The sequence below is a fragment of the Lithobates pipiens genome, unplaced genomic scaffold (assembly GCF_037356315.1).
Source record: "Lithobates pipiens isolate NorthernLeopardFrog02 unplaced genomic scaffold, aLitPip1_a1.2 Scaffold_23, whole genome shotgun sequence".
Classification (NCBI taxonomy): domain Eukaryota; kingdom Metazoa; phylum Chordata; class Amphibia; order Anura; family Ranidae; genus Lithobates; species Lithobates pipiens.
Window position 1 is genome coordinate 42,896,120 of NW_027507785.1, and position 12,644 is coordinate 42,908,763.

Genomic DNA, 12,644 nt, shown 5'->3' on the forward strand with positions numbered 1-12,644 from the left:
AGCGCCGGCATTGCAAGTGTGGGCACCCGGCTGTGACAGCTTGCGACTTTCACAGCCAGGTGCACGTCACACATCCTGAATGCCCAGGAAATCTTCTGGGACCTGTGACGTGTCCCAGAAGATTGCAGGGAGGGAGGGGAGAGAGGAGAACTTCCACTCGGCATGTCAGGGGGTCAGGAGTGCTTAAAGCGGAAGTTCCATTTTGTGGAAATCCGTTTTAAAGCAGAGCTCCACCCAAAAGGGGAATCTCTGTTTGTTCGCATTGCCGATCATTTCCAGCCCCACCTTCTCCCTGCTGCCTTCTGGGACACACACAGGTCCCAGAAGACAACAGGACCATTTAGAAAGAGCAGTGCAACTGGTGCATGCGCAGTAGGAAACTGGCTGTGAAGCCTGAAGGTTTCACTGCCGGTTTCCCTTACTTATAATGCCGCCCCCTTACTCGGGGTGTCGACATTGTGGGATCCCTGGACAGGCAAGTGTCCTTATATTAAAAGTCAGCAGCTACAGTATTTATAGCTGCTGACTTATTTTTTTTTATCCAGGCTGGAGCATTTCTTTAAGTTCTCTCTGGGTCCTGGAGCCCAGATGCTTTGTAGAGTTTTTTGGTGTGATAAAGGCATTTCTAGGGCCATATCTTATTTGGAAGCCAACCTCATTATTAGTTTCAGCTGTGTACAGGACTTTATAAACATGAGCTGACTGCTGATCAAGGCTTACTCTGTCTGTTGTGGGGACCTGCTGCTGGGTGAAAAGACTGAGTGCTGACAGAACACAAAAAAGCTGTGTGTGCTGCCCCGTTTTGCAGGAACCCATTAATTGGCACCCTGTTAGTCAGGGACAGACCTAATTTTAGTTAGTGGCTCGGATGAGCAGATGTTTTGTTTGTTTTATGGTTTGGACCTGCTGTACAAAGCCACCCTGCATTGAACTGTGTGCGTTTGCTACCTTGGTGAATATGCAGGACAAACCTGCACGGACAGTTCCAGGGTGTCCCTGTCTTGTGCATGGTTTACAGCTGCCACTACTAGCTGAGCCTGCCCCCTTACAACACATACGGGTTTACTAATAAAATATCTGTATGTGTCCACCTTTTGGCTTTATTTATATTCTCGAAATCAGATTCTCCAGGTTAGTTAGTCAGGGGTCACCTTAAGGCTTGGTTCACACTACCGTGACTTGGGATCCGTCTTGTCAGACCTCAAGTCGCCCCAAGTCGCTTGGCATCAGAAATTCCAATCTAGTTAATGAGAACAGTCTTAATGTACACTACTGAAGTCACTCCGACTTCAAAAAAGGTTCCTGGGTGACTTCTAGGCGACTTGTACCCATATAATTCAATGGAAGTTGCCTTCAAGTCGGATCTCCATCTATACTGAAGCGACATTACAGGAAAAGAAATTAGTTCACCCAGGCAAACCCCTCCCTCCCAGAGAGCTGATTATTCTCTGAATGGCCACAGCCAAAGTCACCTGTCCTGGAGACAACTTTAAGTCGCGTTGTAAGTTACTTAAAGTCGCGCTAAAATCGCCTCCAAATCGCCTTACAAAGTTGCGCTGCAAGTCGTGTTGCCCCAGTGTAAACCGACCCTAAAGCAGAACTTTAGCTATTTTATTCATGTTCCACTCTCCTGCCCCCTCCCTCTTGCAAATTAGTGGAAAAAAAAAAAAAAAAAGTTAAAGCGGGAGTTCCGCCGTTTTTTGTTTTTAAAAGTCAGCAGCTACAAATACTGCAGCTGCTGACTTTTAAAATAAGGACACTTACCCGCCCAGCGCGCCCCCAAAAAAAGTCAGCACCCGAAGCCGATATCTCGATCGGCTCTCGGGTGCTGCCGCCATTTTCTTCGGTATGGGGTTCCCTGCTGTGCATGCGCGAGTCATGCTGCGCAATAAGGATGGTCCCCGCTGTCTCTGGGATCCGTGTGTTTCCCAGCAGACAGCGGGGGACTCGCAGGAAGTGGCGTAAATACCCGCAGATTCTGTGGATATCTATGCCGGAAGTGGGTGCAAATATCTGTACTATACAGGTATCTGCACCCCCCTGAAAGGTGCCAATTGTGGCACCGGGGGGGGGGGGGGGGGGGGTGAGGGTTCCAATGAGCGGAAGTTCCACTTTAGGGTGGAGCTCCGCTTTAAGAGCAGAGAGCCAGTGGTTGACAGTCACCAGCTCTCTGCTCTGGGAGCACGGAGAACCGCTCAATCAGCGGTGTTTGCTCGTCCGGTTGCCAGGTGGAAGGAAAGAAAATCGAATTATCTATGGGCTATGACAACTACTGCTCTGTCAACTAAATGATCTTGCAGAGATTTCAAAGAATGAATAAGAGCTTTAAATAATAAAGTAAAAAAAAAAAAAAGAACTACAGAACTCTGTTATCTGATAATATTATTAAGGCCCCTTTCACACATGCGGATCCGTTTTCAATGGACTCCGCTTGCTCAGCAGGGATCGCTCTTGTTGATCCCCGCTGAGCCGGTGAATAACAGGTCCGTCTCTCTGCTCACTGTGCAGAGACAGACCTGTCAGATCTCCACTCTCCTCTATGGGGAGATCCGATGAAAATGGACCGCGTGTCCGTTTTCATCCAATCCGCCAGAGGGATGGAAACTAGCGTCAGATGTCAGCGGACACGTCAGCGCTGACATCCTTCGCTCCATAGAACTGTATGGGAGCGTCTGTTCAGGTCCACCTGAAAAAAAATAGATGGGTGGACCTGAACGGTCCGCATGTGTGAAAAGGGGCCTTACACACTCAGAGGCTGGGAGGCAGATAAACTGCCTATTAAAAAAAAAAAAAAAGTTTCAATTTTGAGCTCCTCAGCAGTCAGTTCCTGTTTCATATATATCGATCAGACAACCATTCCAGATATCTTCTATTTCCAAAGAAGATTTGGGCACAGATTGAATACATATAATGGAAATACAGATATAGGAGTGGTTTTACCCGCTAAAGCTCTGGCACATAGCACAGTCCTGTCTGGCAGGGTAGGAGACCCTCTGCTCTGTGGTTAAGCAACACTTGGTCTCGTCTCTCCAATTCTGTGACTGAATGAACAAGCAGCAAACTATGAACTCATCACTCTGCTCTCTTCTACTATCAGCATGCCCCCTTAGGACCTGACTGGTTGGTTCCTTGTGCTGCTTCTCTCTCTCCCCATATGAGTCCTGCAGTACAGGGACAGCAAGGCTGATACAAGGCTAAATCTTACACTGCTTGCTTTTATAAAAAAAACACATTTAACATTGTAATAATGAATACACAGCTGCACTAATTTGTGTCTTTTATAAATGCCTGGAGTTCAACTTCAATGCTTTTTCAAATGAATCGAAAACAATTAGCAGAAGACAATTTTATTGCATTTACAATGAAGAACACTATTCTCAGGCAAATAACCAAATCTCCTTTCTGCTATACATAAAGGATTTTGTTTTCTGTGCTGACCTTAAATTGAACATTTGGTTCCTGAATTTTTCATTTCGGTTATTTATTATTAAAACTTTCCCCTCCCCCGCTCAATGACAGAATTCCAATGAGCATGACAGCTGTGGGACTTACCACTTCCACCACCATCTCTTGTCTCACAAACCTCCGGAAGGGAACCTGCAGCTGTAGAGAGAAGAACATGCATGTAACATCACCAACCATCTCCTCCCTAAAATCCATGTGCAAGATCACCCATACAGCCCCAATTTGTAAGTGAAGTGCTTTTACTACTGCAGTGCTTTACTGAGAGCTCTATGTTCTGAAGTCCAACTGCAAGAACCTAAATGAGAGCTCTTCGGACTGAGGTGCAACATTCGCAAGACAATCACTGAGAGCTCTATGGACTGCAAGGCAGGACCTGCATGGCACTTACCGAGAGCTCTATGAACTGCAAGGCAGGACCTGCAAGGCAATTACCAAGAGCTCTATGAACTGCAAGGCAATTACCGAGAGATCTATGAACTGCAAGGCAGGACCTGCAAGGCAATTACCGAGAGCTCTATGGACTGCAAGGCACTTACCAAGAGCTCTATGGACTGCAAGGCACTTACCAAGAGCTCTATGGACTGCAAGGCAGGACCTGCATGGCACTTGCCGAGAGCTCTATGGACTGCAAGGCAGCAGCTACTATAAAAAATCACTTACTTAGGCCTCATTTACATAGGCATTGACATACATACATTGACATACATGTGATATGTATTATGCCGCGTACACACGACCGGACTTTTCGACATCAAAGGTCCGACGGAACGATTCTGGCAGACCATTCGATCGTGTGTGGGCTGCAGCGGACTTTTGATTTGCAAAAATCCGTCAGACTTTAGAAATAGAACATGTTTCAAATTTTTCCGCCGGAATTCCGCCGGACCCAGTTCCTACCGAGAAATCCGCTCGTGTGTATGCTAGTCCGACGGACAAAAACCAACGCGAGGGCAGCTATTGGCTACTGGCTATGAACTTCCTTATTCTAGTCCGGTCGTACGTCATCACGTTAGAATCCGTCGGACTTTGGTGTGATTGTGTGTGGCCAAGTCCGTCAGAACTCTGTCAGAACTCCGTCGAAAGTCCGTCGGACCTAGTCCCTCGAAAGTCCGGTCGTGTGTACGCGGCATAACTGGGAGCTCTATGGACTGCAAGGCAGAACCTGCATGGCTCTTACCGAGAGCTCTATGGACTGCAAGGCACTTACCGAGAGCTCTATGGACTGCAAGGCAGGACCTGCAAGGCACTTACCGAGAGCTCTATGGACTGCAAGGCAGGACCTGCATGGCTCTTACCGAGAGCTCTATGGACTGCAAGGCACTTACCGAGAGCGCTATGGACTGCAAGGCAGGACCTGCAAGGCAATTACCGAGAGCTCTATGGACTGCAAGGAAGGACCTGCAAGGCAATTACCGAGAGCTCTATGGACTGCAAGGCAGGACCTGCAAGGCACTTACCAAGAGCTCTATGGACTGCAAGGCAATTACCGAGAGCTCTATGGACTGCAAGGCAGGACCTGCAAGGCAATTACCCAGAGCTCTATGAACTGCAAGGCACTTACCAAGAGCTCTATGGACTGCAAGGCAGGACCTGCAAGGCACTTGCTGAGAGCTCTATGGACTGCAAGGCAGCAGCTACTATGAAAAATCACTTACTTAGGCCTCATTTACATAGGCATTGACATACATGTGATAATATACATTTAAAGGACATTTCTAAACCCATATGCATGTAATGAATTTAAATGGTATAATTCCCACCAAGTGTTTACTTGCCTTCAGTTTAGTTACATTTAAAAAAACTGAAATCTGCACAGATTACATACTCTTAATGCATCTAAATACATGTAAACGCATGTACATTTTGCATAGTACATCGTGCATATAAGCACAAAACACACACTATACTTTTTAAAGATCCATTTACATATTGCATATGAAGCTCTGCAGTGCAGCAGCGGCAGAGCACTTGCTGAGAGCTCTATGTCCTGCAGCGCAGCAGCTGCCGGAACAACCCACTTACTGAGAGCACTGTGTTCTGCAGTGCCTGCATTTCCAAAGAGCTCTGGACTCTGCCAGGAAGTGGCAAAGCACTTAGGAGAACTATTTTAGGCAGTGCAATAGCTTCAAGGATAGAGCGCTTACTGAGAGCTCTATGATCTGCAGGGCATTTACTAAGAGCTCTATGTACCGCCAAGCCACAGGAGCAAAACACTTGCTAAGACTTCTATTTTGTTCAGGGCAACAGCTGAAAAACACTTGCAGTGCAGTGGTTACTTGGTCAAAGCACTTTCCAAGAGCTCTATTTTCTGCAGTGCAGAAGCCCAGTGGCTGCCCATGTACTGCGAGTTCTATGTTCTGCAGTATATAGCAGCTGTAGGGACAGAGCACTGACTGAGAGCTCTGCATAATAATTAGAGCACTTACTAAAGAGATCTATATTCTATTCTTCACGGGATAGAGCAGTTATTGAGAGCTCTATGTTCTAGTCTTCATGAGTATAGAGCACCTACTAAGTTCTCTATATTCTCTTTTTCATTGGTGTACAGTTACCGAGACCTCAATTTCCTGTGGCTTACTAGAAGCAAGGACAGCACTACAGATGGGCTTTTCATTTCGTTCGGAAATTAAATTCAAACATTTTCGATAGTAACAAATTTCAATGAATCCAAAATAAACAGTAATAAAATAAACGAAAATTGTTTGTTTCATTCGGATGTTTGAAGCATCCGAATGATTCAAATTCATTCAATAAAAGCTGGTCGTTAAAGGAAAAGGGCAGCCTCCTGGCCGCCGCATCCTTAACACCCATGACTCATCTGCCGTCAGCGGGATTTCCTGCTGACAACAAAATATAAACAAACAATTGTCAGCATTAAGTTAAAAAAAAAAAAAAAACAGGGTTGTGGTCACCCCAATCCATATTAGGCCCTTAGCGTCTGGTATAGAATAAAAAAAAAAGTATGGTGTGGGGTCCCCCCCAAAATTCATACCAGACCCTTATCCAAACCTGCAGCCTGGCAGGTCAGGAAAAGGGGAGAGGAAGGACACGAGTGGGCACCCAACCCCCACCTCCTGAACCATGCCAGGTCACATGCCCTCAACATGGGGGGTGCATTTGGGCAGGGAGCACCTTGACCCCATGTTGATGAGGACAAGGGCCTCTTCCTCACAACCCTTGGTGGTGGTTGTGGGGGTATGCAGGCGTGAGGGCTTATCAGAGACTCTGGAAGCCCCCTTTAAGAATAGAGCCCCCAAATCCCACCTTCCCCCCATGTGAATGCGTATTGGGTACATTATACCCCTATTCATTCACCAAAAAGGGGAAAAATAAAAACAGTCCTTCATTTAAAAAAACAAAAAAATAAATAAAAATAATGTCCCCCGACAGCGACCTGATATATAAAAAAAAGAAAGCTCCGCACCTGTCGCTTGCCTCCCGGTGTTTGACATCTCCAGTTCCCACTAATGTTAAGAAAAAGGGAGGCAGGTGTCATCGGTGACCTTGCCCCTTTGATCATTTACCGTCGGCAGAGTTTGTCAGTTGGCGGGTGCCTAGCAACGCTAAATAAACAAAGCTGCCATATTCTTTTTGGACATTTTGACAGTTGGCCCTGCAGGCTGTCAAAATATAATAGCCTCAGCAGGAGATTTGCCCATCCATGCTCTATAGCATTGGTGGCCAACCAGTGGCCCGGGAGCCACATGTGGCCCGCGGAGCCCCTTGATGTGGCCCGCGGAGCCCCTTGATGTGGCCCGCGACCACCTGCTCTGGAATGGCAGGTTAGCAAGCTCAGATCACAGGTTGCCAACCCGTCATACCACAGCATTGGTGTTGTGAATGAAGCTGGTGGTAGAGGAAGAAAACGGCTGCAGAGCAGAGCCCATAAACCGATGCTTCCTGTACAGTGCCGGATTTTGCCACAGGCAGAGTCTATGGCAAAGTTTAGTTAACCCGCAGGATAGACACAGGTGCACTACGCTGCACCGTAGTGTGGGTAATTATCAGCGTGAAAGCAGTTTAGGCCCTTTTCATACGATCGGCGCTACCCAATCGGACCCGCAATTCACCTCTACAGAACGGCAGATGTAAACAGACTTTTGACCGTTTACTCCCGCCTGCCTCCAATCTGGTTCTAAAAATCTAATATTAAAAAATAGAAGGGAGTTCGCCCCCTTCCATCTGTATGTATCGGATCGGAGGGCCTATAGAGTAGCCTTAACCTGTCATCCGCCCGCTCCATTTATTGTGGCCCGTGACTGGTTACCAAGTTGCTTAAGTGGCCCTTGCTCTTAAAAAGGTTGGGTACCCCTGATCTATATCATGGAAGGAAGAATCTTTTTTCTTCACGCAGCCTGCACACAAAACTAAGTGTATGGCCAGCTTTAGGGGCATCAAGCACCTACACATCTTAACAATACACACAGAAAATGTGCCGCTGCAGAGCCAATAGATGTGCGGTAAAGACAGCAAACCATCAATGCAGTAAACCAGCTTAGTGGCATGAAGAGATAGTTCTATATTTGTGGTCAGAAGCCACAGGTCATGCTATTGCCCGGTATAGAGGTTTATAGTATTACAGATTACATACATCCTCCATGCCCTCAATGTGGGATTCAATCTCCTGCAGGATTCGGGTATCTCTCTCCGCCTCCTCGGCACTCCTCATCCCCTTGTTTATCCTTTCCGCCAGCCGCTTGATGTTACGCTGGGCATCCAGCAGGCAGGGGTAGTCTGGGTGGTCCTCGGGGGTGTGTTTGAGCAGATCCTGTAGGCAGAGTACAGAGGAGAGTCAGCACAGAACACACACATCAGTATGTAACTTATACACAAAATACCAGAGCCAGCTGAAGGGGAATGCCAATAAGGCTGTTAGATTAGATCAAAAAAACACAGCTGTGCTCACCACTGTGGGCTCCAGCTGCTATTTAGGTTACAAATAATTATAATATAAATTAACGAGCTAGCTACATTATGATGCATTTGATAATTCACATGCTCAATACTTAATTGGAATGAACTGTCTTATTTTACATCCAATCCACAGCATGATCACATTTTGTTTGTATACATTATTTTTATCTTAACATTTTTTTTTCTCTTTTTATACTATTGTCTCTGGTTATATTTACTTCTTAAACATAAATACAATTTGGTAAAGACAACCTTCTAGCCATTAATACAGAAGTTACAGAAAATCCTGTGGTTATATGAGTGCAGGGCCATTTTTTCCAGTACGTGTAGCATGCATGGGGTGCTGGCAGTGGCGTCGCTGGGGGGTGGCTTTTGGGGCTATAGCCCCGGATCTAATGCCCATAGCCCCAAGTCTCTGCAGGGGTCCCCAAGGGGAGGGGAGACCCTCTGGGGCCCCCGATTTAAGTGGGGGGGCTCTCTGGGGACCCTGATTTAAGTGGGGGGGCTCTCTGGGGACCCTGATTTAAGTGGGGGGGCTCTCTGGGGATATATATACACACACACGTATGTTACTTTATATACATGTGTATGCCCACCCGAGCGTATATGACTTTCTTTACTATGCTGCTATGGGCTCTAGCCCCAGATCTTTTGTAGCCCTAGCCCCTGGTTGCTGGCATCCCATTGTGGTCGACTGGGACATGTGGCGGTATGGACACAGCCTCTGTGTCCCAATATGAAATGCGGGTACCGGTCCCCAAATGCACACAGGATGAGTTCAAGGACCCACATCCGCATGTCATATTAGGACACGACGGCTGTGTCTGTGCAGCCATGTGTCTCTATAGACAACAATGGGACACCAGCATGGGAATTGCACACAACTGTGCATCCTCATGCCAGTAACCGATGGTCCAGCATGGGGGCACCCATCTAATCACCTCATAGGCCGAACATCTGTCCTATCATGATGTTTTAGATAACCAGTTATGGACTGCACAGAAATAACTATTGCACTTTTTAACGTCTTTCTATAATATAAATTTATACCTGTAATAAATGTTCATCTTTCCTGAAAGTAAAGTAAACTAAAAAAAAATAAAAAAATAAAAACTAAGAGTTGGCGAGATATTTAGAAGAAAGGTGAGGGCATGGTTCATAAAAACTGAATGCCTTTTAGATTTTTTTTTCCTCTTTCTCACCAAGAAAAAGGACCTGTGTGAAGCGGCTCCCTTGCAAGCCATGCACACTCGCATTTCCTGCAAATTTGATGTGGGGAAACCTGCATCCAATCTGCACATATACGTGAACCCATCCTCTATATATATAGTTGCAAGTCCTTAAAGTGGTTGTAAAGGCTCAAGGTTTTTTTTTCACCCTAATGCGTTCTATGCATGAAGTTAAAAAAAAACGCCTGTGTGCAGCATCTCGATCCAGCAATGTGCACAAGAGCATCGGCTCCCCCGGTTCTCTTTATCCTCATTGGCTGAGGCAGCAGCAGGTGCCATCGACTCCCGCTACTGTCAATCACAGCCAGTGAGCCAAATCAGAGAGAGAGGGTGGCGCCAAGCCATGCTCTGTGTGTAAATGGACACACGGAGCAGCGGCTCAGGCACGAGTCTGCACGGGTGCCCCCATAGCAAGCTGCTTGCTATGAGGGAACTCAAGAGGAAGGAGAGGCCAGGAGTGCCACTGTGAAAAACCACCGCACAGAGCAGGTAAGTAAACAGTTTTTTTTTTTTATCTGCCTTTAATATCACTTAAAAGAAAACAAATACATTCTCTACAAGAAGTAGGGCATGTTCACTCTGCACATCATGTATTTGGCTCTGTATTTTTAATATACTTACAGACAACTAAAAACACATTGCTTTTAACAAGGTCCATTCACATCAACGTTCTACCTTGCAGTTCAAGGCCTCCAAGATGCATTTGGCCATTCAAGTCAGTTGAATTAAATCCTTTTAAGAATGCACATAAATACGTGTATGTAATTGTATCCTCAAAAATCAAACCGTCAATGGCAGCTCCTATCATTACTCAAAAACACTTTAGCCATTAAAATATGCAAGCAGCATTTTCAAGTCAGGCCAGTGGGTGGCGCCCCACCCCCTCTCCATATAAAAAAAAAAAAAAAAGAAGGAAGAAGGTCATCGGGTGGTTTAAAGCAAATAAAAATCATGGAAATGGCCAGGTTTTTATAGTTCCGTCTGTGACCCCACTGAGGGCTTCACTTTCTGTCCATGTCACACTTGTACAAAGAAAATAAAAATAAAATGGGGGGAGCACCAGCCACTGGGACAGGAAGGTGAAGACAGCAATAAAACATTGTTCAAACCCAGCCTCTCCCAACCCTTTTACCTCTGGAGGAACCCTTTAAATCGTTTTCAGATCTCAGTGAACCCGTTCTACAAATAATTCACCTGGGGTTAATGAGAATAAAGCCCCGTACGTTGGTGGTTAGTTGAAACATACCCATTTACAGTGGTGGTCAGAATGCCACCCTTACAGATGGCTAAAAAGATCATTGGGTTCATGCTGCTGGCTCTGCAAGGTGGGAGTGGCCCCAGAACTATACAGCCACTATCACATGGAAGGTCAATAAAGCCACAAACCAAGGAACCCCCAGCAACCTCTGGAGGAACCCTAAAGTCCCACGGAACCATGGCTGAGAATGACTGTCCTAGCCCTTTCGTCATTCTTCTATAAATATATGTTCTTATTTTTGTCCATGTCTCTATTGGGGAGGTCTCATTATGTCCTGTTACTGGTGGGAAATCCCTCTAATATGTGCACAAACAATAAAAACAGAGGCTCTAACCCTTCTTTATTCATCCCACAGTGGAAAGTTGGCAGCTTTCCATTAGGCTGCTGAGATTGCTGTACTCTATTGTAAAATCCCACAAAGGGGCTTCCCAAATGTTCAGAGCTTGGCCTCCTGACAATGGAAGGCATGCACAGGCACTTTTTTGGGTAAATAGTAGGTTCCATGGCATTTCAGTACCAGGTCATGTGACCAGAAGCCAGTGGGATCCATGGTACTTTGGTTCTATGTCCCTGGTGCCCAAGCATTACGGTACATATTGAACATTATGTGCTGACCTTTGGTGATGTCAGGGGCTGCATTTGAGGCAACCTTTAGCTCATCAGTTGACAACCAGTGATCCATGTCATGTGTCCAAAAGTCAGTACATTAGATCATGTAACCCGCAGAATCCGTCCACCGACAGCACAAACACCAACAAAAATTCCACTTTCCATGATTGAAGTTTAATCTACTAATGTGTTGTCTCTCCTGTTTTCTCCTTTGCCCCTCATCAACTTGCTAATTACATTTTTTTTAATAACGTCTTTCCACTTTCATACCAAACCTGATTTTAGACCCAGTGATATCATCGTCAGCTCTATGTGCTTCTCTATGCAGTGCGGGCAGATTATGGCGGATGGGAGAGGTTGGCCCAGTGCTGTACATAGATTCCTGAAAACGTCTCTGCCTCAGTACTCCTCTCAAGCAGTGGGATGGCTATTGGGAGGAATTACCTAAATATCAAAATGCCTTGTGCGGGGGATGCAGATCGCACCCACATGTGAGATACTGAGCCTCCATGATTGAAAGAACTTAAAGTGGAGCTCCAGCCCCCCACTAAATGTAAAAGTCAGCAGCTACAAATACTATAGCTGCTGACTTTTACTATTAGGGCACTTACCTGTCCAGGAACCCCCCGGTGTCCTCACCCAAGCCGATTCTTGAATCAGCTCTCGGGTGCTGGCACTGCCATCTTGGGCAAGGGAAACTGCCAGTGAAGTCTTGCTGCATTACAGCCGGTTTCCTATCACGCTGCACTTTCTCAATGGGCCGGCTGCGGCGAGGGCCGAACTTCCGGCTGAGTTTGCTGCGGCCAACCCGCTCCCCACTTACTCCCACAAGGTGCCAAATGTGGCACCGGGGGGGGGGGGGGGGGGGGGGGGGGGGGAGGCAGAAAAGTGAAGCTTCCCATTTTGGGTGGAGTTTCGCTTTAAAGTAGTTAAGTAGTTGTAAAGGTGGAAGTTTTTTTGTCATCATGTATTCTGTGCATGAAGGTAAAAAAAACAAACTTGTGTGCAGCAGTGCCCCCCACAGCCACCCCCCCCCCAAAAGTTATCTGAACCCTATCTCGATCCAGTGATGTGCATGAGAGCCTCGGCTCTCTTAGGTCTCTCCCTTCTCACTGGCTGAGACAGCAGCAGTAGCCATTGGTGCTCCCGCTACTGTCAATCACAGCCAG

At 46.4% G+C, this 12,644-nt stretch overlaps 1 protein-coding gene across 2 annotated transcripts in view; it reads right to left on the minus strand.

Moving 5' to 3' along the window:
- The window catches only part of ARHGEF17 (Rho guanine nucleotide exchange factor 17), a 363,821-nt gene that overhangs the window by 60,468 nt on the left and 290,709 nt on the right, over positions 1 to 12,644 (minus strand). For both annotated transcript variants that reach the window (XM_077451476.1, XM_077451475.1), the window contains exons 7-8: positions 8,057 to 8,233; positions 3,553 to 3,603 (exon numbers count right to left, since the gene is read on the minus strand). In XM_077451476.1, the coding sequence (XP_077307602.1) occupies positions 3,553 to 3,603; positions 8,057 to 8,233 (228 nt within the window). The remainder of the gene's footprint in view (positions 1 to 3,552; positions 3,604 to 8,056; positions 8,234 to 12,644) is intronic.